Source organism: Pan paniscus, chromosome 9 (genome assembly GCF_029289425.2).
Source record: "Pan paniscus chromosome 9, NHGRI_mPanPan1-v2.0_pri, whole genome shotgun sequence".
Classification (NCBI taxonomy): Eukaryota; Metazoa; Chordata; class Mammalia; order Primates; family Hominidae; genus Pan; species Pan paniscus.
The window spans coordinates 84,193,602-84,221,263 of NC_073258.2; the positions used below are offsets into that span (position 1 = coordinate 84,193,602).

A 27,662-nucleotide genomic window follows, 5' to 3' on the forward strand; every position below is an offset into this window, starting at 1 on the left:
TTTGTTGTAATAATCTTTTATTTTATAGAAAAATGTAATTATGCAATGGTTATCAGGAAATTTAATTCAGTAATAAATATGTAGGCTAGGGAATGGTTTACAAATATTCAACCAATACCCACAAAATCCTGTATGATTTACACAATTGTTCAAGCAAACATAAGAAAACTCTGGTTCAATTTCTATTAACTATCAAAAGGACAAAATGCTCTTCTATCTCAAACCAGGTCTGAGTGACAGCTTTTCAATATAATAAAGACACACACATGCACTCACACACACACAATAAAGACACAGTATCTCTTCTCATTCTAAAACACTTCCTCTTTTAGTCCATATACACTTCGAATAATCTTGTGTAGTAAATTTTTGCTGCAACTGACAATGTTCAAAGTAAATCTCTCCCGGTTTGGTGTTCTAAGAAGCCAACAGCCACAGCAGGATAAGCATTAATACTACTTCCAGAATCTATAAAATCCCAATGCTATTGCCAGGCAAGTAAACACCGAAGCTGTGAAAAGAAGAAACTGTGTTATAGGTCTTGTATTTGTGATTATTTTGCAGAGATAAAGAGAATAATGTTATCTTTAAGTGAAGAGCAAAAAAGAGGAAATCCAACCAATTTTCTATCCTATGTTTTTTATTCCCTAGACAATTAAGTATGAAAGACATTCTTAAGGGCAGCCTTAATGCCTAATTCTTCTTAAAAGCGCCTGTATATTAAAATGTAAATTATGTCATTTAGAAACCTATAACCTGTATTTAAAATCATTAACGCTAGCATTATTGACTACTTTAAATAATTATAAGCTCTAATTTCAGATCTCATGATAAATGAAATCTTTCTTATATTAAAAAATTACGTAGTTAGGCTAGTAAAATATACATATATCTGTGAGAAGAGAATTTTAATTGCCTTTTCAGTACATTTTTAAATAATTTCTCATAATTCTTAAAAAAATAAAATTTTAATAAAAACTCTTTAAACTCAATGAGGTAGAAGAAAAGGCAGAAAAAGCATTAGGTTTTTAAAATAGTTAATATACTACCTGTACTTTAGGTTACATCATTTTGGATAAAAAAAAATTCAGTTTTCCCAGCTTTTAGAAGGTAAGTCTGAGTGAGGCCTTTAGGGACTCCCTAGTCTCCAGTTTGTTTAAAACACCGATGAATGAATTTTTAAAAACAGACAAGTTAGAGATGAATGGAAAACTTTTATGAATAAAGACACAAGAAATTAGCCTTTCAAAGTAAAGTTATTCATAATGTATAAACCCATTTGTACACCACCCCATTTGATCCTACTACTTACTGAAACTTGGTTAATGATAAGATCATTTTCTCAGTTTTAAGAAATGGGATTAGGCATCTCTAAGAAATATAGAGAAGTAATAACACTAAGAGTTTCTTGTCTTACAGACACTGGGCAATTATATATTCTCCCATTTGATCCTGCTACTATTTGCTATGTGTCAAGTACTATGCTACTATGCTGAGCAATTACACACACTACTTTATTTAACCATGAGATTGGTGGTATTATCCCCATTGTACAGATGAGGTAATACACCCAGTTACATCGCTAGCAAACAGTGGAGCTGGGATTTAAGACTAAGTGTACTTGACTCCAAAGCCATTTTTTTTCTCTTAATAAAAAAACACACACAAAAAATTTGTGATCCTTATTATATACTGTGACACTTGAAAGACTCAATCTGTCATTTATTTGAGTCACATAGTGCTATCTAAGTGGTTACATCCTCTGCTGATTCAACAGCTGATAAATTAAGTTTTAGATAACCAAATGAACACTTATTGTGAGGTGAAGTATACTCTACTTCAGTAGAGTATACAATCGTTACTGCATTTAAGTTTCTCTCTCATGTCTTGCTGCTGTTATTTCAGCTTTTATTTCTCATGGCTGTTGTTGCAGTAACAACAACAATTGGAGCCATCTCCAATTTCTTTTAAGTTTGCTGTTTATCCCCTATACCCTGTCTAGGGAGACATTCTACATATATGTAAAATGCTTAGGTGAGCATATGCCTGGTACATTTTAAGCACTCTGTAAACATTAGCTTTCATTATTTATCTGCCACGAACAAAATCTGCCACATTATCTACATAGATTAAATGGAAATCGCCATTATTCCTTGGTGGCAGTGTTCTGGGTCAAAAGGTGGCGTCTGACCCACGATGAACCATTCAGACTCCTTTCTGAGGATTTTAAAAATTGGAACTAAGGAAAGAGGGCAATCTCTCCTGATTAGTGAAAGTGGAATGATAAGAGTCTAGGTGGTAATGTTTCCAACCTATGGAGAAAGCTGGTATGAGAAATTGAGGCACACAGTCACAGATTTAAAGAGTAAGTTCTGATTCCAATTATGCTTGTAGGTAGGCTATTTTACTTGTGCCCCGTCCACGGTTCAGCTGATGATGGCTGGGGGCTCCATCTTCAACCCTGCTGGCACCTCAACATCAGTAGTGACTGCCCAGAAAATGACTAAGAGTATAAATCGGCAGTTTTCTTTTAGACAGCAATTTGTTAATATCAAAAATCTTAAATGTGCATATCTTTTTGACCCCAAATTTTAAATGTAAATAGCAAGTTGTTATATAGAAATACTAGCACAGGGCCACAAAGATATGTGTGTGTGTATGTGTATTTACTCAAACGTTAACACATATATATGGCTGTTCAATACAGTATTGTCCTTAATAATGAAAAACTGGAGGGAGAATGCCTGTTAATAAAGGACTGGATACATAAATTGTGGCATTTTCATATAGGGAATACTGTGCTTTCTAATAAAAAGATGTCTGTGTGGAAAGAAATAGGACATTTGGTTAAACTTTAAAAAGTTGTAGACTATAAAAAATACGTGATCTAATTATTTTTAAGAAGTATATAAGATGTTTATATACAGAAGAAAAAGCCTAGAAAATGTTTACTACTAATAGTAAATACACACGGGGAGGGGCTTTCACTTTTACTGCTTTTGAATTCTATGAATAATTTATAATGAAATTCTGGGTTGAAAATTCTTTAAGAATGTTGAATATTGGCCCCCACTCTCTTCTGGCTTTGTAGAGTTTCTGCTGAGAGATCTGCCGTTAGTCTGACGGGCTTCCCTTTGAGGGTAACCCGACCTTTCTCTCTGGCTGCCCTTAACATTTTTTCCTTCATTTCAACTTTGGTGAATCTGACAATTATGGAGTTGCTCTTCTCGAGGAGTATCTTTGTTGGAACCAACCCAAATGGCCAACAATGATAGACTGGATTAAGAAAATGTGGCACATATACACCATGGAATACTATGCAGCCATAAAAATGATGAGTTCATGTCCTTTGTAGGGACATGGATGAAATTGGAAATCATCATTCTCAGTAAACTATCGCAAGAACAAAAAACCAAACACTGCATATTCTCACTCATAGGTGGGAAATGAACAATGAGAACACATGGACACAGGAAGGGGAACATCACACTCTGGGGACTGTTGTGGGGTGGGGGGAGGGGGGAGGGAATGCATTGGGAGATATACCTAATGCTAAATGACGAGTTACTGGGTGCAGCGCACCAGCATGGCACGTGTATACATATGTAACTAACCTGCACATTGTGCACATGACCCTAAAACTTACAAAAAAAATTTATAATGAAAATACATTACTTTTTATAAAAGGAAAGAAAAAAGACAAGTAATAGTCGACTAGGGCATTCTTCCTAAATCACTAGGGCCCTGTAATTGGGTCGGGTCAGATGGTACTTGAGGAGCTCAGTATGTGACAAATAATCTAATTTTGGGATAGTGTCTATGCTGAATCAGTTGATTCAAGGTAAGGTCATCTGTCCCTCCTCCAGGTTTTTAATGGGCTTATATCTAATTTACTGATCTTTTTTCTCTAACCTCATTCAAATCTTTATGGAAGAACATAAGCAATAAAAAGAAAATTTTCATTTTTTTTTCCACTGTGGAGTACCACAGTTTATCCTTCTATCATTTTCTGCTTGTGTTTATATATTTCTTTTATATCCACATGCTTTTTCTATTAGTCAGCTGCAGAGTTGCCTGCTAAACTTAGATTCTGAAGGGTAACACATCTGTGAGGATGACAGAAGCTTAACATTTAGAACTGTCCAATACTACACCCTATATGTTCCTTCCTTTGGCTGTGTCTAATTTGTAATCTGCTATAATAAAAATTATAAGTATTAAAAATAAAACCCAAGACTCCAAAAAATATATCCTGAGACTGGAACCTTCTTTAAGCACTACAGGGGACCAAGCAATAAAGGAGCCTTGTTATCTAGCTCCTCCTTTTTTTCCTGTGCCTGCTCAGTTACCTTGATAGGTAGAACTAACAGGAAAATTAGATGACAGCAATTTCTTTCTCTGACAGTCTTACCTGCAAGATAACGAATTGTCTCAAGTTTGTTAGATTCCATCAGTGTTTTTAAGGAAGCAATTTCAGCGTCAATTTTATTACTGGTCTCTGAAATAATACTTTTGGTTTGAGTATCCTGTGGTAAACCAGAATAAGAGAACTTAATTTTGTCCCTATGTATTAAATGGACAAAAGCATTTACATTATAAACCCTCACTTATGGGCTAATTGTGATACAAAAGTCTTAGTTGGGGAAACATTAAAAGCATAGTGGTGTAAAAAAATTTGAAGTGTTCCAAGATGGCCAAAAGGGAACAGCTCCACTCTGCAGCTCCCAGCGTGATCAACGCAGAAGACGGGTGATTTCTGCATTTCCAACTGAGGTACCTGGTTCATCTCATTGGGACTGGTTGGACAGTGGGTGCAGCGCACGGAGGGCGAGCTGAAGCAGGCTGGGGCATTGCCTCACCCTGGAAGCGTAAGGGGTCAGCGGATTTCCCTTTCCTAGCCAAGGGAAGCCATGACAGACTACCTGGAAAAACGGGACACTCCTGCCCAAATACTGCACTTTTCCCAAGGTCTTAGCAACTGGCAGACAAGGAGATTCTCTCCTGTGCCTGGCTCGGTGGGTTCCACGCCCACAGAGCCTTGCTCACTGCTAGCACAGCAGTCTGAAATCGAACTGTGAGGCAGCAGACTGGCTGGGGAAGGGGCATCCGCCATTGCTGAGGCTTGAGTAGGTAAACAAAGTGGCAGGGGAGCTTGAACTGGGCTGAGCCCACCACAGCACAACAATGCCTACTGTCTCTAGACTCCACCTCTGTGGGCAGGGCATAGCTGAACAAAAGGCAGCAGACAACTTCTGCAGACTTAAATGTCCCTGTCTGACAGCTGTGAAGACAGCAGTGGTTCTCCCATGACAGCGTTTGAGCTCTGAGAACGGAGAGACTGCTTCTTCAATTGGGTCCCTGACCCCTGTGTAGCCTAACTGGGAGACATCTTCCAGTAGGGGCTGACACACACCTCATATAGGCGGCTGCACCTCTGGGACAAAGCTTCCAGAGGAAGGATCAGGCAGCAATATTTGCTGTTCTGCAGCCTCTGCTGGTGATACCCAGGTAAACAGGGTCTGGAGTGGACCTCCAGCAAACTCCAACAGACCTGCAGCTGAGGGTCCTGACTGTTAGAAGGAAAACTAACAAACAGAAAGGAATAGCATCAACATCAACAAAAAGGTCATCTACACCAAAACCCCATCTGTAGGTCACCAACATCAAAGACCAGAGGTAGATAAAACAACAAAGATGGGGAAAAACCAGAGCAGAAAAGCTGAAAATTCTAAAAATCATAGTGCCTCTTCTCCTCCAAAGGATTGCAGCTCCTTGCCAGCAATGGCAAGAAGAAAACTGGACTGAGAATGACTGATGAGTTGACAGAAGCAGGCTTCACAAGGTCGGTAATAACAAACTTATCCAAGGTAAAGGAGGATGTTCGAACCCATTGCAAGGAAGCTAAAAACCTTGAAAAAAGATTAGACGAATGGCTAACTAGAATAAACAGTGTAGAGAAGACCTTAAATGACCTGATGGAGCTGAAAACCATGGCACGAGAACTTCGTGATGCATGCCCAAGCTTCAGTAGCTGATACAATCAAGTGGAAGACAGGTACCAGTGACTGAAGATCAAATTAATGAAATAAAGCGAGAAGACAAGGTTAGAGAAAAAAGAGTAAAAAGAAACGAACAAAGCCTCCAAGAAATATGGGACTATGTGAAAAGATCAAATCTACGTTTGATTGGTGTACCTGAAAGTGGGAGAATGGAACCAAGCTGGAAAACACTTCAGGATATTATCCAGGAGAACTTCCCCAACCTAGCAAAGCAGGCCAACATTCAAATTCAGGAAATATAAAGAACATCACAAAGATACTCCTTAAGAAGAGCAACCCCAAGACACATAATTATCAGATTCACCAAGGTTGAAATGAAGGAAAAAGTGTTAAGGGCAGCCAGAAAGAAAGGTCAAGTTACCCACAAAGGGAAGCCCATCAGACTAACAGTGGACCTCTTGGCAGAAACCCTACAAGCCAGAAGAGAGTGGGGGCCAATATTCAACATTCTTATAGAATTTTCAACCCAGAATTTCATATCTAGCCAAACTAAGCCTCATAAGTGAAGGAGAAATAAAATCCTTTACAGACAAGCAAATGCTGAGAGATTTTGTCACCACCAGGCCTGCCCTAAAAGAGCTCCTGAAGGAAGCACTAAACATGGAAAGGAACAACCAGTACCAACCACTGCAAAAACATGCCAAATTGTAAAGACCATCGATGCTATGAAGAAACTGCATCAATTAATGGGCAAAATAACCAGCGAACATCATAATGACAGGATCAAATTCACACATAACAATATTAACCTTAAATATGAATGGACTAAATGCCCCAATTAAAAGACACAGACTGGCAAATTGGATAGAATCAAGACCCATCAGTGTGCTGTATTGAGGAGACCCATCTCACGTGCAAAGATGCACATAGGCTCAAAATACAGGGATGCAGGAAGATGCACCAAGCAAATGGAAAGCAAAAAAAAAAAAAAAAAAAGCAGGGGTTGCAATCCTAGTCTCTGATAAAACAGACTTTAAACCAACAAAGATCAAAAGAGACAAAGAAGGCCATTACATAATGGTAAAGGGATCAATTCAACAAGAAGAGCTAATTATCCTAAATATATATGTACCCAATACAGGAGCAGCCAAATTCATAAAGCAAGTCCTTAGAAACCGACAAAGAGACTTAGACTCCCACATAATAATAATGGGAGACTTTAACACTCCACTGTCAATATTAGATAGATCAACGAGACAGAAGGTTAACAAGGATATCCAGGACTTGAACTCAGCTCTGCAACAAGCAGACTTAATAGACATCTACAGAACTCTCCAACCCAAATCAACAGAGTATACATTCTTCTCAGCACCACATCACACTTATTCTAAAATTGACCACATAATTGGAAGTAAAGCACTTGCACTCCTCAGCAAATGTAAAAGAACAGAAATCACAACAAACTCTCTCTCAGACCATAGTGCAATCAAACTAGAACTCAAGATTAAGAAACTCACTCAAAACTGCACAACTACATGGAAACTGAACAACCTGCTACTGAATGACTACTGGGTACATAACGAAATGAAGGCAGAAATAAAGATGTTCTTTGAAACCAATGAGAACAAAGACACAACGTACCAGAATCTCTGAGACACATTTAAAACAGTGTGTAGAGGGAAATTTATAGCACTAAATGCCCACAAGAGAAAGCAGGAAAGATCTAAAATCGACACCCTAACATCACAATTAAAAGAACTAGAGAAGCAAGAGCAAACACATTCAAAAGCTAGCAGAAGGCAATAAATAACTTCTGCTGCTGCTTATCTCTTTCAGAGGTAAGAGATAAGAGACACAACAAACCCTTAAAAAAAGAGATAAGAGACACAACAAACCCTTAAAAAAACAATCAATGAACCTAGGAGCTGGTTTTTTGAAAAGATCAACAAAATTGATAGACCACTAGCCAGACTAATAAAGAAGAAAAGAGAGAAGAATCAAATAGATGCAATAAAAAATGATAAAGGGGATATCACCACCGATCCCACAGATATAGACTACCATCAGAGAATACTATAAACACCTCTACACAAATAAACTAGAAAATCTAGAATAAATGGATAAATTCCTGGACACATATACCCTCCCAAGACTAAACCAGGAAGAAGTTGAATCTCTAAATAGACCAATAACAGGCTCTGAAATTGAGGCAGTAATTAATAGCCTAACAACCAAAAAAAGTCCAGGACCAGACAGATTCACAGCCAAATTCTACCAGAGGTACAAAGAGGAGCTGGTACTATTCCTTCTGAAACTATTCCAATCAACAGAAAAAGAGGGAATCTTCCCTAACTCATTTTATGAGGCCAACATCATCCTGATACCAAAGCCTGGCACAGACACAACAAAAAAAGAATTTCAGAGCAATATCCGTGATGAACGTCAATGCGAAAATCCTCAATAAAATACTGGCAAACCGAATCCAGCAGCACATCAAAAAGCTTATCCACCACGATCAAGTCGGCTTCATCCCTGGGATGCAAAGCTGGTTCAGTATACACAAATCAATAAACGTAATCCATCACATAAACAGAACCAAAGACAAAACCACATGATTATCTCAACAGATGCAGAAAAGGGCTTCAACAAAATTCAACAGCCCTTCATGCTAAAAACTCTCAATAAACTAGGTATTGATGGAACGTATCTCAAAACAATAAGAGCTATTTATGACAAACCCACAGCCAATATCATACTGAATGGGCAAAAACTGGAAGCATTCCCTTTGAAAACCGGCACAAGATGAGGATGCCCTCTCTCATCACTCCCACTCAACATAGTGTTGGAAGTTCTGGCCAGGGCAATCAGGCAAGAGAAATAAAGGGTATTCAATTAGGAAGAGAGGAAGTCAAATTGTCCCTGTTTGCAGATGACATGATTGTATATGTAGAAAACCCCATTGTCACAGCCCAAAATCTTAAACTGATAAGCAACTTAAGAAAGTCTCAGGATACAAAATCAATGTGCAAAGATCGCAAGCATTCCTATACACCATTAACAGACAAACAGAGTCAAATCATGAGTGAACTCCCATTCACAATTGCTACAAAGAGAATAAAATACCTAGGAATCTAACTTATAAGGGATGTGAAGGACCTCTTCAAGGAGAACTTCAAACCACTGCTCAGTGAAATAAAAGAGGACACAAACAAATGGAAGAATATTCCATGCTCATGGATAGGAAGAATCAATATTGTGAAAATGGCCATACTGCCATCCCCATCAAGCTACCAATGACTTTCTTCACAGAATTGGAAACAACTACTTTAAAGTTCATATGGAACCAAAAAAGAGCCCACATTGCGAAGACAATCCTAAGCAAAAAGAACAAAGCTGGAGGCATCACGCTACCTGACTTCAAACCATATTACAAGGCTACAGTAACCAAAACAGCATGGTACTGGTACCAAAACAGATATACAGACCAATGGAACAGAACAGAGGCCTCAGAAATAACACCACACATCTACAACCATCTGATCTTTGACAAACCTGACAAAAACAAGAAATGGGGAAAGGAGTCCCTATTTAATAAATGGTGCTGGGAAAACTGGCTAGCCATATGTAGAAAGCTGAAACCAGACCCCTTCCTTACACCTTATACAAAAATTAATTCAAGATGGATTAAAGACTTAAATGTTAGACCTAAAACCATAAAAACCCTAGAAGAAAACCTAGGCAATACCATTCAGGACATAGGCATGTGCAAGGACTTCATGACTAAAACACCAAAAGCAATGGCAACAAAAGCCAAAATAGACAAATGAGATCTAATTAAACTAAAGAGCTTCTGTACAGCAAAGAAACTACCATCAGAGTGAACAGGCAACCTACAGAATGGGAGAAAATTTTTGCAATCTACCCATCTGACAAAGGGCTAATATCCAGAATCTATAAAGAACTCAAATTTACAAGAAAAAACAACCCCATCAAAAAGTGGGCAAAGGATATGAACAGACGCTTCTCAAAAGAAGACATCTATGCAGCCAACAGACACATGAAAAAATGCTCATCATCACTGGTCATCAGAGAAATGCAAACCAAAACCACAATGAGATACCATCTCACCCCAGTTGGAATGGCAGTCATTAAAAAGTCAGGAAACAAGAGATGCTGGAGAGGATGTGGAGAAATAGGAACGCTTTTACACTGTTGGAGTGTAAATTCGTTTAACCATTGTGGAAGACAGTGTGGCAATTCCTCAAGGATCTAGAATTAGAATTACTATTTGACCCAGCAATCCCATTACTGGGTATATACCGAAAGGGTTATAAATCATGCTACTATAAAGACACATGCACACGTATGTTTATTGAGGCACTATTCACAATAGCAAAGACTTGGAAACAACCCAAATGTTCATCAATGACAGACTGGATTAAGAAAACATGGCACATATACACCACGGAATACTATGCAGCCATAAAAAAGGATGAGTTCATGTCCTTTGCAGGGACATGGATGAAGCCAGAAACCATCATTTTCAGCAAACTATCACAAGGACAGAAAACCAAACACCGCATGTTCTCACTCATAGGTAGGAATTGAACAATGAGATCACTTGGATACAGGAACATCACACACTGGGGCCTGTCGGGTGGTGGTTGGGTGAGGGAGAGCATTAGGACCTAAGGTAAATGATGAGTTGATGGGTGCAGCAAACCAACATGGTACATGTATACCTATGTATCAAACTTGCACGTTGTGCACATGTACCCTAGAACTTAAAGTATTAAAAAAAAATTTTTTTTAAAAACACTATAAACTGACGAATTACATTCCTTCTGCTTTCATATTTGGAGATCATCTTTTAGGGGTATGACATACTGGGCATATTCTAAAAACCTCATAATAACATATTTATACCTGAATACATAAGATGATAAACTAAGAAGCAAAAAATTAGGTCACAGAACTATCATTTTATGTGTGTGAAGTCCTTAGGATATTATGGTTAAAACTTTAAATATATTCTGCAAATGGAAAAAAAAATAACCAGGTGTATAATATGAACTGGCGCCAGTATTAAAGGAACTGGCAGAAATACCTGATGGGTAACACTGATACATGTATAGGGGACAAAGGGTAGGGAGGACAGATGAGACCTAGAGCACAGAAAGTAGTTGTAAAAGATTTTGCTGATTTCCTTGCTTATCTCCTTTATCTGGCCAAGAAGTAAGGGAAGACAATAAGATCTTTGAAAGAACAAATGTGACCTTCTCTTCTATTAAATTATGAGCAAGAGTGACATATTTTCTGTTAGAATGTGGACAAATGGCTTTGAACTTTTAAGAAAAGGACAAGGCTGAGTCAGAAAGCTGGGTTTTACTCAAGCCACAGAGATGAAGTCATGATTACACTGTAGGATTACTGAGAAGGAGAGCAGTAGTTCCAAGTTAGGGATTTAGAATCCAGGTTCTTTTCCCTAGTGACACCACTTATTAACTGTGGGACCTTAACCCCTCTGTGCTTCATTTTCCAAATTGTTAAAATGGGAATAATAGTGCCTACCTCACAGAGACTGAAATTAATATTAAGTGAATTAACAGATATAAGTAAAGCATGTAAAATGGTATCTGGCACATTAATAAACACTAAATATTAGTGTTTATATGTTATTAATATATAGCTTTTTTAAAACCTTAAGATAATTATTTAACTGAACCTAGGCACTCATTTAAGTACCAATTATGAAATACCAATAGTGAATCTTTGTCTTTTAAAAAACAGTTATTTTCTTTTTTTTTTTTGAGACAGGGTCTTGCTATGTTGCCCAGACTGGTCTTGAACTCCTGCCTCAGCCTCCCAAAGTGCAGGATTAACAGGTGTGAGCTACTGTGCCTGGCCCAAAAAATAGTTATTTTCTATTATAGAAGTAATTTAGTTTAAAAAAGCACACTATGTGGAAATCTTGATTCTTACTTCAAGGTCATGGCTCATGGGCGACCATCTACCTGGTGCCAGGTTCCCCAAAAGTGCTGGCTAACTATAATAGCTATGAGGAAGCCAGAGACTCTACAAGGGTAGTTTTTAAAAGTCTAAACTTATAAACTGGTACACATAAAAGCAGTTATACAAGGCACAAGAACTGTACAAAAGAGACATTTTTACATATTACTTTACCTTTTTTGTAAATTCTGTAGTTGTTTCCATAAGTTGCTTTTCTTGATCTGTAAACTATAGGATATGAAGCAGCAGGAAGTTAAAAAAAAAAGTCTAAAAATAAAAAAGGAGTAAGTAACCAAGAAAGTACATTTAAAAGAACATTACCATATCTGTTACTCTGCTCCTTTCTAAGTTGATATCCAGTTTATTATCTGCTCTGATTCGACTGGTTTCATGCTTTAAAGAAAGCAAAGATATTTTAAAAATGATCTTGTAACGAATATTTGTTCTGAATTTAACAGCTAGAAAAAAAATTCACTTACCATTAGTTGTTGCTTAACTTGGTCTAATTCAATTTTCATTTTCTAGGTACAGGAAAGATCACATGCAATTAGCATTAAACCAAGTCTATATTATGATTAAAAAAATCTGAAACCCTAGATTACCAAAATTTGGACAATCTATGGATTTCTAATACAGAATTGATAAGGAAAAAAATCTTCAAAAGAAACTAGTAAGCCACTGTATTCAGAAAATAATTCTTATGAGCCAAATGCATTTGTTTTTATATTATACTTTTAAAAACTGATTTTCTAAATTTAAAAATAAGCTATAGTGGATAACATAACTTAAAATTCTGACTTAATTACAGAAATATACTTTTAAGTCACAAAGACATTTAGTACAGGATTAAATAAAATAGAAAATGCCGTATTACTCTCAGCTCTGAAACCATTATATAGAAATTTTATATATATAGCTCAAAGATTTTGTTTTATGTGGTTTTATATGTATAAAATGTAACTCTTATTCTCTTCAGTATGCAAAGCACTATGATTTATATAGAAAAAGATTAGGTATGGTTAAACAAATAGTATGTTTTTAAATCTAAAAACTTATTGTTTACTAACCACATGGAATTATTACTTGGTCTTATTAACTTATTCCTTAAGTAGGATGCTTATTATGAGATCAGTTATTTTATAAGTAATAAATTAAAATTTGTATCACCTCATTCTCTGCTCTCAGATTTGCAAATTCACTTTTCTCTAGGATGACCATGTCTTTCCTGATAGCATCCAAATGAGCCATTAGCTGTTGTACTGTTATTTCCTAGAAAACAAAATAAAAATAACCTAGTGATCTATAGAAAGCCATCTTTTTATTTACGGAATTGTTTTCATGAAATTTAAATGAATTTGTTAACATGCTACAAGGTATAATGTTGACTGGTTAAGTAAATATGAAACCTACATATCTGAAATATCAAAATGAAAAGAAAGAGATTCAAGGAAGAAACAAAGGATTTCCTAGTGAAGAGAGATAAATTTGTAGGCCTTTGAATGAAAAGAATCTCAATAAAATGCTTCCTTAGACCCTAAGAGTTCCTCAAAAAAAATAATGTTTTGTTCTTATTTTTTGAATACCCAGATGGAAAGGGTTTTATCTCTTATTACTTTGATTTTGAAAGATTTTCTACCACTGGAAAATTCCATGGTATTGGATACGACTCAGAAGTCAGGCAGTAAAACAAAATAGATGTATATTTAAAATAATTGCCCTTTGTCCGCACAACATAACCAATTTTGTTTAAATTCCTGGGTATCCTCCCTATTATTTGGCACTACAAAGAATATGTGAAAGGCAGCACTTACCTGATAGATTTATAAGCTTTTGCCTCATTAGGGAGGGACAATTTTGTAGAAATGATTTAAGACAGCCTTACAAAGAAAATATAACTGTTACAGGTTGAATATCCCTAATCCAAAAATCTGAAATCCAAAATCTGGAACTTTTTGAGTGCTGACATAACACTCAAAGGAAATGTGCATTGGAGTATTTTGGATTTCAGATTTGGGATGCTCAACTGGTAACTGTATTGCAAATATTCCAAAAAAAAAAAAAATTTGAAATCTGAAACACTTCTGGTCCCAAGCATTTCAGATAAGGGATATTCAACCTGTAGCACTAAACTTCTTAAAATCAGGTAGCTTGCTAACTTCTCTATCCTTTACCAAAAGAAAAAGCAGATGAGGTATAACCTTATTAAGGACTCTGTATAACAGTTTAGAAATAAAACAAGAAAGCCCAAAAAAGAGTGTGAGTTCTGGAGTCAGGCTGTCTAGGTTTGAACCCAAACTCTGCCATTTACTGTGAGGTGCCAGCAAGTCATTTAACTTCTCTGGTCTCCTCATTGGTAAAATGGAAATAGTAACAGTACCTGGTACACCTTAAAGAGTTGTTTTGAGGATTAAATGAGATTATGTACATATAATGCTTAAGACAGTACTTGGCGTATGGTTAGCACTGAGATGTTAGCTATTATTATTACCAATGGGACAGGGATCTAATGGCTGAAGCAGGATAGTCTAATGCTAATGTATTAATGTGGAGGAAGTTTGGACTTCTTATAATACATAAAAGTTTTTAACTGTGTACAACAGACATTGCTGACTCATGCCTTTTCTAACCCTCATATATTACTGGGGAGGGTTGTTCATTTTCTTTTATTCAGTTCTGCTTGACATATTTTATGAGAATTAATTCAGAAGTCACACAGATGTGGCCTCTAGGGGCTGGCAGTCGTGTTTGCCCCAAATATCACTATAAAGGAATTATATGACATTAAAAATAATGTATTCTTATTACTGAGATTACATAGACAGAAGTTGGAAAGCTAATTACAGACTTCTTGTGGTGTCTGAACCTGAAAATAAGGGATTGTATTGTGGCCTTTTTGAGACAGAGCCTTGCTCTGTCACTCAGGCTGGAATGCAGTGGCGCAATCTTGTCTCACTGCAGCCTCCACTTCCTGGGTTCGAGTGATTCTCGTGCCTCAGCCTCCTGAGTAGCTGGGACCACATGCACCCACCATCATGCCTGGCTAATTTTTTTGTATTTTTAGTAGAGACAGGGTTTTGCCATGTTGGCCAGGCTGGTCTCGAACTTCTGACCTCAAGTGATCTGCTCACCTCAGCCTCCTGAAGTGCTGGGATTACAGGCGTGAGCCACCACACCAGCCTTAATGTGGCTCTTAAGAGCCTCTTTTTACCTCATTCTTCCTTTAAATACAGACTCAAAAAGCCTACAAAACTGCACAGGTGTCCATCTTTAACAACTTTAAATGTAGACATAATCCATTGTTAAGTAGCTAAATCTATTAAAAGTGTGATTTTTTTAAACTACTATGGAGCCATCAGAGAATATTCAGATTTTAATCAAAATCACAATATAATCAAATTTTCAGAATAAGAAGACTTTATTATTTTATTTTTTCCCCCTCATCCTGCTAGCTGACTTGGTTTCATATGGCCCTTTCTGAAGTGATCAAGTATGCAGCTTAATGGCCTATGACCCTGAGCCTTAGCTTCACCCTTCATGACATCTCTGTGCCTTATTCTATACTAGAGGTGGGGTCAGCAATTGAATTAGGTTCAAGAACAGAACAGGATTATTTAACTTCAGACAGCAGTAATAAAAAAGCCAAAAGTTTAATAGTGATATTTCTATACTCAATCCTACCTCTTGTATATAGGATTAAATGGTCCTAGCAGCACAAATATTCCTCAAATCACAGCTTTATTTCACTCCCTATATTATAGGTAAACTTAAAAATTTAAGACAAAATTACTTTATTAAAAGTATCAGTAGCTCCATATAGCTCTTTCAGGACAGCTCGGAGCTTAGGAGTAACTAATTAGATGTTTGGCTTTTTCTTTAGTGGATTTAGTAGTCTGTTATGATCCTAAAAATGCATGTACAAACTTAAAGGTAAGTTAAATGTAGGGATTGAATGTTTCAATTTTAAATGTCTAATTAATTGGACATTTGTCTACTATAATTGGAGATTACAGTTTTTTTTTTTTTTTTTTTTTTTGTCTTTTTTTGAGATGGAGTCTCTGTCACCCAGGCTGGAGTGCAGTGGTGCAATGTTGGCTCATTGCAACCTCCACCTCCCCAGTTCAAGCGATTCTCCTGCCTCAGCCTCCCGAGGAGCTGGGATTACAGGTGCCCACCACCACACCTGGCTAATTTTTGTTTTTTTTTTTTGTTTTTTTAAGTAGAGACAGTGTTTCACCTTATTGGCCAGGCTAGTCTTGAACTCCTGACCTCAAGTGATCTGCGTACCTCGGCCTCCCAAAGTAATGGGATTACAGGTGTGACCCACGGCACCTGGCCATAGTAGAAATCTTTAAGATCTTTTGATCTACCATGACCCTTTAATGAAATTTTACGTAAAATATTCTAATTTTATATAAGAAATCCTGATTTTTCTCTGTGCTGTAAAATACTTATCTGAGGAAGGAAGCCTAAATTTGAAAAATTAAAATTAAAAAAATATAACCATAGGAAGAACAGATTCCTAAACATAATACATTATTTCATGACTGACAGAAATGAATTATTATTCCAGTTAAGTTCATTTAGTTTATTCAGTCCTTTATATAAAATGATTGCTTTTTGTCCATACCACCACAGTGAAAACTCTTGCAAACTACTCAATCTCTCTGAGCCTGTCTTCAGTGGCCAAATAGAATTCTGCTTACTTTTCAAGGTTATTAGAGATTAAATAATATACGAAAAGTACATAGCATTGTGCCACTTACATGTTAAATTCTTATGTTTGACTCTAAGGATGTTTATATTCAGTTAAATTAAGGCGTCTTAACCAGGGAATTTATAAAGTCCCTCCCAGCCACGTAAGTCCTTTCCAGCTATGTCTGTGAAAATTAACCAATGTGTATGTATAGCAGCAATAAAATATACTGAATATATAGAAAGATTAGCTCTTCTGTGGTGAGCTTTCTAGAGGGAAAAAGTTGTTTCACTAACAATCTACCACCACTCATGAATAACACAATATAATGATCTCATCCCATCAAAGATTTGGCAAAATACCATTCTCTGTTACCACAATATTATTACAACTATTCTAACTATTCAGTCTCTCTAAATATTGACTTTATTCAATGTTTTTTTTTGTGGTCCCTTTAGAGAGAACAAGGAAGATACGAGCGTGTTTGGAAGGTCAGTAGGTAGACAGAGACGTAGTTATGAAATGATTGTCTAATGAAAGTATCAGAAGTGATAGTAATCAGTGTATTACCTGTTGAGCTTGAGTGACCATCTCTTTATAGATAGTATCCAGGCTGACATTTGATAAAGCAGTTAACGCTGATACAATTGTTTCTGCTTGTGTTTTGTCAAATCCTGTAGGCAGCAAATAGGTATTTTATTTTTTTTAAAGTGTATATCCTTATCAAAATAGACAGCAAGAGTAACTCCTCAACATTTAAATTGTTATACTCTTTTAAATAATGGTTACAATTAAAAAATTGACAGATAATACTAAATTACTCTCTAAAAGAACTCTACAACTTTAGGCCGGGCATGGTGGCTCACGCCTGTAATCCCAGCACTTTGGGAGGCCGAGGTGGGCAGATCACAGGGTCAGGAGATTGAGACCATGCTGGCTAACACGGTGAAACCCCATCTGTACTAAATATACAAAAATAGCCAGGCGTGGTGGCGGGCGCCCATAGTCCCAGCTACTCGGGAGGCTGAGGCAGGAGAATGGTGTGAACCTGGGAGGCGGAGCTTGCAGTAAGCCGAGATCGCGCCACTTTACTCCAGCCTGGGCAACAGAGCGAGACTCTGTCTCAAAAAAAACAAATAAAAAAACAAACTCTAAAATTTTAATTCTCATTCTGTATCTCCCCACATCTACATTAACAGTGGATATGACTTTTTTTTTGAGTGTGTAATTGGCATAAAAAATTGTATTGCATTGTTATTTTAATGTTACTTAAATTTGCATTTCCTTGGTTTGTAGAGAGGTTAAGCATTACATATACTTTTTGTTATTTATATTTATTTTTCTGTGTTCTGCTTGTTTATAGCATTTGCCCACCTTTTTCTGTAAAACTGCTTGTTCTTCTTTTACATTTAGCTTTTCATCTATCTGAAATTTAGTTTTCAATAAGGGGATCTAATATATTTTTTCCCAGTGGCTAGTCACTTATTATGTCTCATTTATTAAATAGTCCTTCCTTTCCCTAATTTGTAATGCCTTCATCACATATTAAATTCATGTCTGTGTCTCTTAATACCATTTTGTTCTATTAGTCTATTCCTTTAATATCACATAATTTAAATTACTGTTTTGATATCAGGTAATTTTTTGTGCTTATTTTTTTATTTTTTAATCTCAAACATTTGTACTTCCACACGGACTTTAGTTTAACCTAGAAACTCTAGTTTTTTTTCACTTAATTGGAATAATTCTGTACATATTATTTCATATGCTTTTTTCAATTAACATATCTTGAACATTCCCCATATCAGTAAATATTTCTCAAACAGTATCATTTTTAGTGACTATAAAATATTTCATTGTATGGATGGTACATCTATTTAGTTACTTTTGATTGTTCATAATAGTGATATTGTCTTAACTAGGCATTATGAGTGCTATTAATTTTCTTCTTTCAGGAGGTATCCATGTTTCTCACCATGAGTTTCCAAGTCCTGAACCAATGCATGGGTATCAAAAGTTAATTTCCTTTGTTCTAAAGGAGTTATATCCACTGGCCGCCTATCATATCCCTCCTTGGTTGTGGTAGTGAAGAACTCTGAAAGAGAAGACAATTTTTTTCTTTTGTAGTAACTGATAGCTTACAAAGCTACTTTAGCTTACAAAGCATTTTCCCCATCCATTTATAATATAGTTCCAGCTCTTCTAGTTTTGTCATCTCACCCAAGTTAATTGACTCCTCTGAGCCTCTCTTTTATCTGAAAAGTCTCTGACGTTCTTCTGTACATACCAAACATTCAATAAATGTTTCTTTTCCCTCCTTTGGTATTCAGAAATGTTAAGAGTCAGTATAAACTTGTAATAAAACACACATCAAATGCTTTGGATATCACCACCTCAGCTCTAATTACTGAAAAGCAGAAACTGCACAATTCAATTCTTCTCTGTGCTCAGTAATAGTCTTTCAAAGAGCTATGAAAATTTTTTACACTTAATCCCTGTTTAAAGTAGCTTTCCATACTCCCACTCACTTATATATCCACAGTTTATTTCCTACGTAGTTCTCAGCTCCAACATGAAATTATCTTATTTGCTGTTTGTATCTCTGGATCAGAATGGAAGTTCCATGATGCTTTGACTGTGGTTTTCACTACTGTATCTTTAGCACGTAGAACAGTGCTTTGGCACATAGTTGGGCCACCAAGTTTTACTGTTGATTCAATCAATGAATTTGATTTGAAATCATGGACGTATTTACTGGTATCAACATAAGAACCCTAAGAAAAATTTCTCATTTCTGAAATAACCCTTCTTGTCCTATTTCAATAAATTCCCCAAGTTTTAACCTAGACACAGTAAAGACCTTTTCTATATATTGCTGATGAATTTATTACAAGGTGCCCTGCCCATAAACAACTTTTGGGAAGGTGAAGGAGTTACCTTTACAGAGCCAATGGCAGAATTAGGATTCAGACTCAGGTTCTTCTGACTCCAAATCTTACACTCCATGCTGTCTCTCTTATGTATCTTAAGTCACTTAAAATATCTAGATATTTAAAAGGCTGCAACTTCAGGCATTATTTTTCCACTAGTACTGTGTAGGACAAATGTGATTCCTTCTTTATATCCTTCTAGCCTAATGAATATTGATTGAGTGCTAGAACTTGTGCCAGGCATAGGGGATAAAATCATAAGCAAAACCAGACATAAATGATATTCTCACTGATTTTATGGACTAGAAGGCAGGAAACAGATATTGTTTTTTTAAAAAATCTAACAATAAACTCTAAATTCAAATGATAAAAGATTCATTAAAATACTCCAAAAAATTCTATTTAACTGAAGAGATAAAAGCAAGTAGCTGTAAATAAAGGTGGAGCAATTTTTAAAAACACACATATTAGTACACTGGTCAGTAATCTTTTTCACTTGAATGTCATCTAGAAGGGTAAAGAACTATGCCTTTGTGTGTAAATATCAGACCTAAGGTAGGAGAGAAAAAGAAAAATTAGAGGAAAAAGGGGCAGATTTCAGTAGTTTCAATAACAACTGCATTAGGAGTAATGATGGTACTCTTAGTTACATATTCCTGATTAGAAGTTTATTTGGATTTAGAAAAAAAAATCAGTAATAATATTTAAATAATATTTTACTGTTTTCACATCTATTACCCCATCCTTAAAATTCTCATTTTATGGATGAGGTAAATTGAGGCTCAGGGCTAAGTATGGATGCTCCTCAGCTTATAAAAGGGTTATGTCCCAATAAATCCATCATAAATTGAAAATATCCTAAGCTGAAAATGCATTTAATACACCTAACCTGCTGAACATCACAGCTTAGCCTGGCTTACCTCAAGCTTGTCGAGAACACTTACGTTAGCCTATAGTTGGCCAAAATCATGTAACACAAAGCCTACTTTATAATAAAGTGTTGAATATTTCATGTAGACACCCAGATGGGCATTTTGTAAACATGATGGGATGCAAAAACAAAACCCAAAAACCCTGGCAATACTAAGTATTGGTTGTTTGCCCTTGTGATCAATGGCTAACTGGGAGCTGTGGCTTGCTGCCCCTGCCCAGTATTGCAAGAATACTGCATTATCGTTAGCTTAGGAAAGGATCAAAATTCAAAGTACAGTTTCTACTGAATGCACACTGTTTTTGCACCATGGTAAAGTCAAAAATTTTTAAGTTAAATTATCTTAAGTTGAGGGATGGGAGACTGTCTGTAATTAGTCTGAGATCTTATGGTCTCATAGCTAGGCAGATTAGTACAGTTCCTCTGACTTAGTCAACAAACACTCTGAATACCTTGCACAAAGAGCAGCTTCCTGCAAAATTTGGGATAGAGACCAAATACCTTAACAAGCCAATAAATCTTTGTAGGGTGCAGCTCGTCTCATGTCCTACTATGCTCTCTCTGGTCCTCTGCTTTCAAGGGCTCTTTGATTTTAATTCCACAAACATGCCATGTGCTTTCCCTTCTCAGGGCCTTTGCCTAGCCCCTGCCCTGTTCAGAAAGCTCTCCTTTTCTTTGCCTGCTCATGTTTATCCTTCAGAGCTCAGTCTGAATGTTTCTTCCTCTGGAAAGCCTGATGACTCCTTTAGGTTATGTCTCTCTCATGATGGTTTTTCATAGTACTGCACAGGATTCTTTTGCAAACCCTCTCATAATTTACATGTATGTGACTCTCAGTTGTCTCCCCAAGAGACCAGCAGTCAGCCAACTATAGCCCATAGACTACCACCGCCTGTTTTTCTAGTTTTATTCATTAGAACTAGATAGTTTTATTAGAACACAGCTCATTCATTTATGGATTAATCTATGGCTACTTTCATGCTACAGTGGCAAAGCAAATAGTTGTGACTGACCTTACAGCCTACAAAGCCTGAAATATTTATTAGGCTCTTTACAGAAAAAGTTTGTCAACCCCTGCACTAAACTATACAGTCCTTGAGAGCAGGGACCACATCTGTTCTTGCTCACTACTGAATCCCCAATGCCTACACAATTCTGGATGCTCCATAGATACTTGCTGAATGAAAGGCACTGTGCTTGGCATTATGTAGACACAATGATGAATAATACAAAGGAGAAGCATTTGGCCCTCCTTGAGAATAAAGGATCAAGAATGGCTATTTGGATGATGGAACTATATTAAATCTGAGAGAAGTTATCCAGACAGGATGAATGAAACCAGCAAAATCTAGGCATGGGCTGCCTTTGCTATTCTCTTGGCTTCTATTTATTATGGGGTTAAGGAGAGCTGAGAATACAGAAGGATATGTAAAACATTATTCCTTATATGTGCTCAAATATTCACATAATATTTTGCTTAGTCCTCCCAATCCTATGAGGTAGGTATTGACACCCACTGGCAGTAGAACTTTGGGTTTCACTCCACTTTGGAAGCCATAAGGAACTGGAAAAACCATTGGATATTCATAGTAGGGTGTCATAATCACTATTCCAACTGTGTCATGGGCAGTTCAGTGCATAAGCACTCATTAAGAATGTTTTTACAGGCCGGGTGCAGTGGCTTATGCCTGTAATCCTAGCACTTTGGGAAGCCAAGGCAGGCGGATTGCTTGAGCCCAGGAGTTTGAGATCAGCCTGGGCAACGTGGGAAGATTCTGTCCCTACACAAATTACAAAAACTAGCTGGGCATGGTGGTGTGTGCCTATAGTCCCAGCTACTTGGGAGGCTGAAGTGGGAGGATCACCTGAGCCTGGGAGGCAGAGGCTGCAGGGAGCCGAGATGGCGCCAAGGCACACCAGCCTGAGTGACAGAGACCCTGTCTCAAAAAAATAAAAAATAAAAATAAGTAAGTCTTTGCAGCCATATTAATAGGTAGGGGAGATGAAGTGCCCAGAATCAGTGTTTCCAGCTCAAAGTGGAATAACAGATCCTTAATAATTTGAAGAGTTTTGTACAGACTTAAACATCTGTACAAAACCCCAAACCTTTCCTTTCATTGTTACTACTTTTGTTTCTTTGATACCTATCTTGTGGATTTGTTTGTTCGTAATAGCGAGATACAAACTCAAGAGTTTAAAGGTTTAACCAGTTTCACAAAACTACTAAGTCATAGATTGTGGATTGGAACTCTGGCCTATCTTGCACCAAGCTCCTCTTTGCTGGAAAAGGTCAAATTTTACTTTTGAAAAAACAACCAAGCAAACATGTAAAGTGTTGTCCCATTAAATTTAAGCTGCAAGTTTTATATTAATTTACTGCTAATTTTACAGCTGAAACACTTCAGTGTATAGCCAGTTACTTTTCTGTCAGGAATTCAAAAGAACAGGCATTAACAGCATATATTCTTACATGCTGGTCTACTGACGTGCTACACTAGTTGCATTAGAATAACTAAGGTCCTTCCATTGGTCAGAGGTCAAGGTTTTCAAATCCCTTGATTATTGACATTATTAGGCAAGTTTAAACTACTTGTATAAAATAAACATTCAATATTTGTTTAGTGAGGAAGGACACAAATCCTACTAGTTGTAAGAAGAGATTTAAGGTTTCTCCAAGAACACTCAGATTCAAGTGGGATAACTTTTATGTTAAAACATTAACATGTACTTATGGTCATTTATTTCCCAGTATGATATGCACTTCAAAGTTCATTCTCTAAGAACATTTAATTTTGTTTTCATTTGGATATGTAAAGTACACCTGTAAAAGTCAACAAAGATGGCAGCTGGATGACTTCCTGGAGTTCAAAAGTGCTACCTCCTTTTTGTAAAATCCATCATAATGTGTATGTATGCTAAACACTCAAATACCTAACAAAAGAGACCTTGTGAATGACCCTGGCAGCTAAACAGCAATCTCACAGATGGAGGATCAACAACTGCAGTTTTGACTGCAGCTGTTACTGGTGTGGATTAAAATGAAACAATGAGCAAAATAGCACAAGTAACAATATGGAGTATAAATAACAGCGTAGAAGTGTTTGGGTACCGAATGGCTCAGCGTACCTGGCACTGAAGATTCAAGAAGGTGAACAGAGATAAGAGGTGCCTATTCGCCTATTTTGTGGACAACGGTTTAAAACTGGGAGGGAAGTTTAAAAACTGGGGGTGAAAACGACGACAACAAAAACCTAGCCCTAGAAACATTTCTCTGAATAAAGTTAGATGTCTTCAGGACACCCTGTTAACAGGGGTGCCAACAGGTTGGAAACTTGTGGGTTCCAGTATTCACTTATTTTCCCAAAGTCTACAATGTGACTGAAATGTACTGAGAATTCCAGTGAGAATAAGGCAGACGTGGCCTGAAATTTATGATGCTGTCTACCAAAAACCTGGGCTCGAGGCCAGCACCTAAAAAAACAAAATCAAAATTTGATCAGGCCACAAAAGAAAACTGGACACCCTCAAACACAGATTACCTTACGTTGGCTCCTGACAAACCTACGAGATTACTAGCCTCTTGTCACCAAAAAACGGAAACAACGGCTGAGAAAGAAGCCGGGCGCGAAGCCCAGGCCTTCAAAGGTTCGCTTTAAGAACAGAAAGGCAGTGCTTTCCTCAGTCCTCGCCCCTTGGGGCGAGCTGGGCAAGTCGGGGCAGCAGGCAGCGGCGTCGCCAGCACAAGGCGTGAATCCGGGAGGAGGGCGTGGCACCTTCTCTTCCCGTTCGCTCGAGCAGGCGCGACCCCACGGGCATCGTCTCCCTAGAAAGCACTCAGGCATCTATGACACGACGCCTTGCCTCACCTCTCCGCAGGGCCGGCGAGAAATGCCCGCGGGGCCTTGAAACCCAACGATCTCCTCTGCCTTGGGAGAGCAAGAGCCGCCAAGCCTGGCGACTATTCATGTCCTCAGAGTTTTCCGGTGGGAGGGAGGCGGAAGACGGGGTAAATCTCGCACAGGCTTTCGGGCAAGGTAGTTCTGGCACCACAGGAATGCTGGGAATTGTAGTTTTCGCTCTGTCACAAGCTCACCTCCCAGCGCAGGCGCCACCGTGGTCCCACGAAACTGGGCCTCTTCACAGACAGACCCACAGTTGGCGAGCATGGCTCAGCGCTGCCCCGCTTCTCCCAGCGCCCCTTCCCGACCTGTGAACGCCTTTACCGCCCTAGGAAAGCGAGATCTTGTCAGAGAACCTTCCGGCGCCTGTTTCCTGGCAGTGGGGCATAGTCCAACAGCTGGCTCCCCCAAGATAGCCAGCGGCCATTACGCGCTTGGGTCGGAGGAGATGGAGTCGCATTTAGCCGCACAGCAGCCTGGGACCTGAAGTTTTCGGCCGCTGAGCGTTCTGGGTGATTGCGTAGTGCGAGGGCCAACGAAACCTTCTGGGAAGTGTAGTCCAGCAAGCCGCTCACTTATCGTGAGGCGTCACATCCTGCTGCTTCACCCTCTGGTGCACGGGAGGACCAACTATTTCAGTCGGTATGTCCTTTCTTTAGGGAAGCCGAATTCCTCCGTTTCTAGGAGAAATTCCTTGAATTTTCACCATTTATCCTTCTCAGACCTCAGTTACTCAAGACTGCTCCGCATAGTAAAATGCTGAAAGCAACAATGCACAGTAGTTGTATTAAAATGCACTAATACTCATGAATATTCTCTGTAAGTTCTAAAATGGCACACAGTTGTGCGGTGTTAGTGGCTTACTCTCGCAAGATTCTAAACAATTACGGCTAGGTTTCTATCTATATGTATTCAAAGCTTTGTGAGAGTCAACTAAGTAACAAACACCATTTCTAAGGCCCGAAGCACATTGAAAGAACAAAACTTGATGCCCGCCAACAACTGCTTTAACAGACAATTCATGAAAAGGAAATATAAATTGTTATTTAAAACACTGGGATGGCTGGGCGTGGTGGCTCATGCCTGTAATTCCAGCACTTTGGGAGGCCGAGGCGGGCAGATCACCTGAGGTCGGGAGTTCGAGACCAACCTGACCAACATGGAGAAACCCTGTCTATATTAAAAATACAAAATTAGCCGGGCGTGGTGGCACATGCCTGTAATCCCAGCTACTCAGGAGGCTGAGGTAGGAGAATCGCTTGAATCCTGGAGGCGGAGGTTGCAGTGAGTCGAGATCACACCATTGCACTCCAGCCTGGGCGACAGAGTGAGACTCGATCTAAAAAAAAAAAAAAAAAATTGGGAAAAAAGTTTGATCTTACCAGTTTCAAAATACAAAACGCAAAACCTTAGGGTATATCGAGGTTAGGGGTCCCAATGATCCCAACAGGATGTAAGCATAGTACTCAACAGGTGCTTTTTCAACCCATGCCCCTCTGTCCGTCTCCCCCTTTCCTCATCTAATGATCCTCAATGCCTATTGTTTCCACGTTTACCATCATATATTCAATGTTTAGCTCCTACTTATAAGTGAGAACATGTGTATTTGGTTTTCTGTTCTTGGCATTAGGTTACATAGGATAATGGCTCCAGTTCCATCCATGTTGCTACAAAGAGTATAATTTCCTTATTTTTATGGCTGCATTATATTCCATGGTGTATATGTACCACATTTTCTTTATCCAGTCCACTGTTGATGGGCACTTAGGTTGATTTCATGTCCTTGCTATCGTGAATGGCACTACAATGAACATACGGTTGCATGTGTCTTTTTTTTTTTTTTTGTCTTGAGGCAGGGTTTCGCTGCGTCACTCAGGCTGGAGTGCAGTCGTGCATGGCTCACTGCAGCCTCAACTTCCTGGGCTTAACTGATCCTCCTGCCTCAGGCTTCCAAGTAGCTGTGACTACAGGTGTGCACTACCACAACTGGCTAATTTTTGCATGTTTTGTAGAGATGGGGTCTTGCCATGTTGCCCAGGCTGGTCCAGAACTCCTGGGCTCAAACTATCCACCCGCCTAGGCCTCCCAAGTGCTGGGATTACAGGCATGAGCTGCGGTGCCCAGCTCTGTGTCTTTTTGGTGGCATGAATTATTTTCCTTTGGGTATATACCCAGTAGTGGGATTGCTGGGTTGAATGGTAGTTGTATTTTAAGTTCTTTGAGAAATCTCCAAACTGCTTTCCATAGTGGCTGAACTAGTTTGCATTCCCATCAACAGAGTATAAGCATTCCCTTTTCTTCACAGCCTAACCAATATTTGAATTTTTTTCTTAATAATTGCCATTCTGATGGGTGTGAGATAGCATCTCATTGTAGTTTTGATTTGCATTTCTCTAATGATCAGTGGTGTTGAGGATTTTTTCATGTTTGTTGGCTATTTGTATGTCTTCTTTTGAGAAGTGTGTGTTCATGTCCTTTGCTCATTTTTTAATTGGATTGTTTTATACTTCTTGGTTTGTTTAAATTCCTTATAGATTCTGGATGTTAGACCTTTGTCAGATGCATAGTTTGCAAATATTTTCTCCTTCCCATTCTTAGGCTATCTGCTTACTCTGTTGGTAATTTCTTTTGCTGTGCAGAAGCTCTTTAATTAGGTCCCAATTGTCAGTTTTTATTTTTGTTGTAATTGCTGTTGGGGACTTAGCTATAAATTCTTTTCCAAAGCCTGTGTCAAGAAGGGTATTTCCTAGTTTTTTTTTCTAGAGTTTTTATAGTTTGAGGGCTTACTTTTAAATCTTTAATCCAGCTTGAGTTAATTTTTGTATATGGTGAGAGGTAGGGGGGTCCAGTTTCATTCTTCTGCATATGGCTAGCCAGTTATCCCACCAACATTTACTGAATAGGGAATGCTATCCGTGTTGCTTATTTTTGTTGATTTTGTTGAAGACCAGATGGTTTTAGGTGTGTGGCTTTATTTCTGGGTTCTCTATTCTGTTCTACTGTTCTATGTGTCTGTTTTTGTAACACTACCATGCTGTTTTGATTACTTTAGCCTTATAGTATTGTTTGAAGTCTTGCTTTGTTCTTTTTGCTTAAGATTGCTTTGACTATTTAGGCTCTTTTTTGGTTCCAAATTAATTTTAGAAGAGGTTTTTCTAGTTCTGTGAAAAATGATGTTGGTATTTTGATAAGGATAGCGTT

At 37.9% G+C, this 27,662-nt stretch overlaps 1 protein-coding gene across 6 annotated transcripts; it reads right to left on the reverse strand.

The window, feature by feature from the left end:
• On the reverse strand, window positions 1-27,623 carry CCDC90B (coiled-coil domain containing 90B). 6 transcript variants are annotated; one of them, XM_003821995.5, is made up of 9 exons: window positions 24,656-27,623; window positions 18,677-18,796; window positions 17,272-17,375; window positions 13,176-13,277; window positions 12,488-12,529; window positions 12,330-12,401; window positions 12,183-12,236; window positions 4,412-4,526; window positions 1-511 (listed from the first exon to the last, which is right to left on the reverse strand). In XM_003821995.5, the coding sequence occupies exons 1-9, from the start codon at window positions 24,726-24,728 to the stop codon at window positions 456-458; spliced, it is 738 nt and encodes a 245-aa protein (XP_003822043.1). In that variant the 5' UTR covers window positions 24,729-27,623; the 3' UTR covers window positions 1-455. The 6 variants fall into 6 exon arrangements, with proteins under 6 accessions (XP_003822043.1, XP_003822042.1, XP_008973733.1 ...); XM_003821994.6 differs by having other exon boundaries at window positions 24,429-24,981; XM_008975485.5 differs by lacking the exon at window positions 17,272-17,375 and adding an exon at window positions 23,689-23,764 and having other exon boundaries at window positions 24,429-24,762.
• Between the last annotated feature and the right edge of the window lie 39 nt (window positions 27,624-27,662).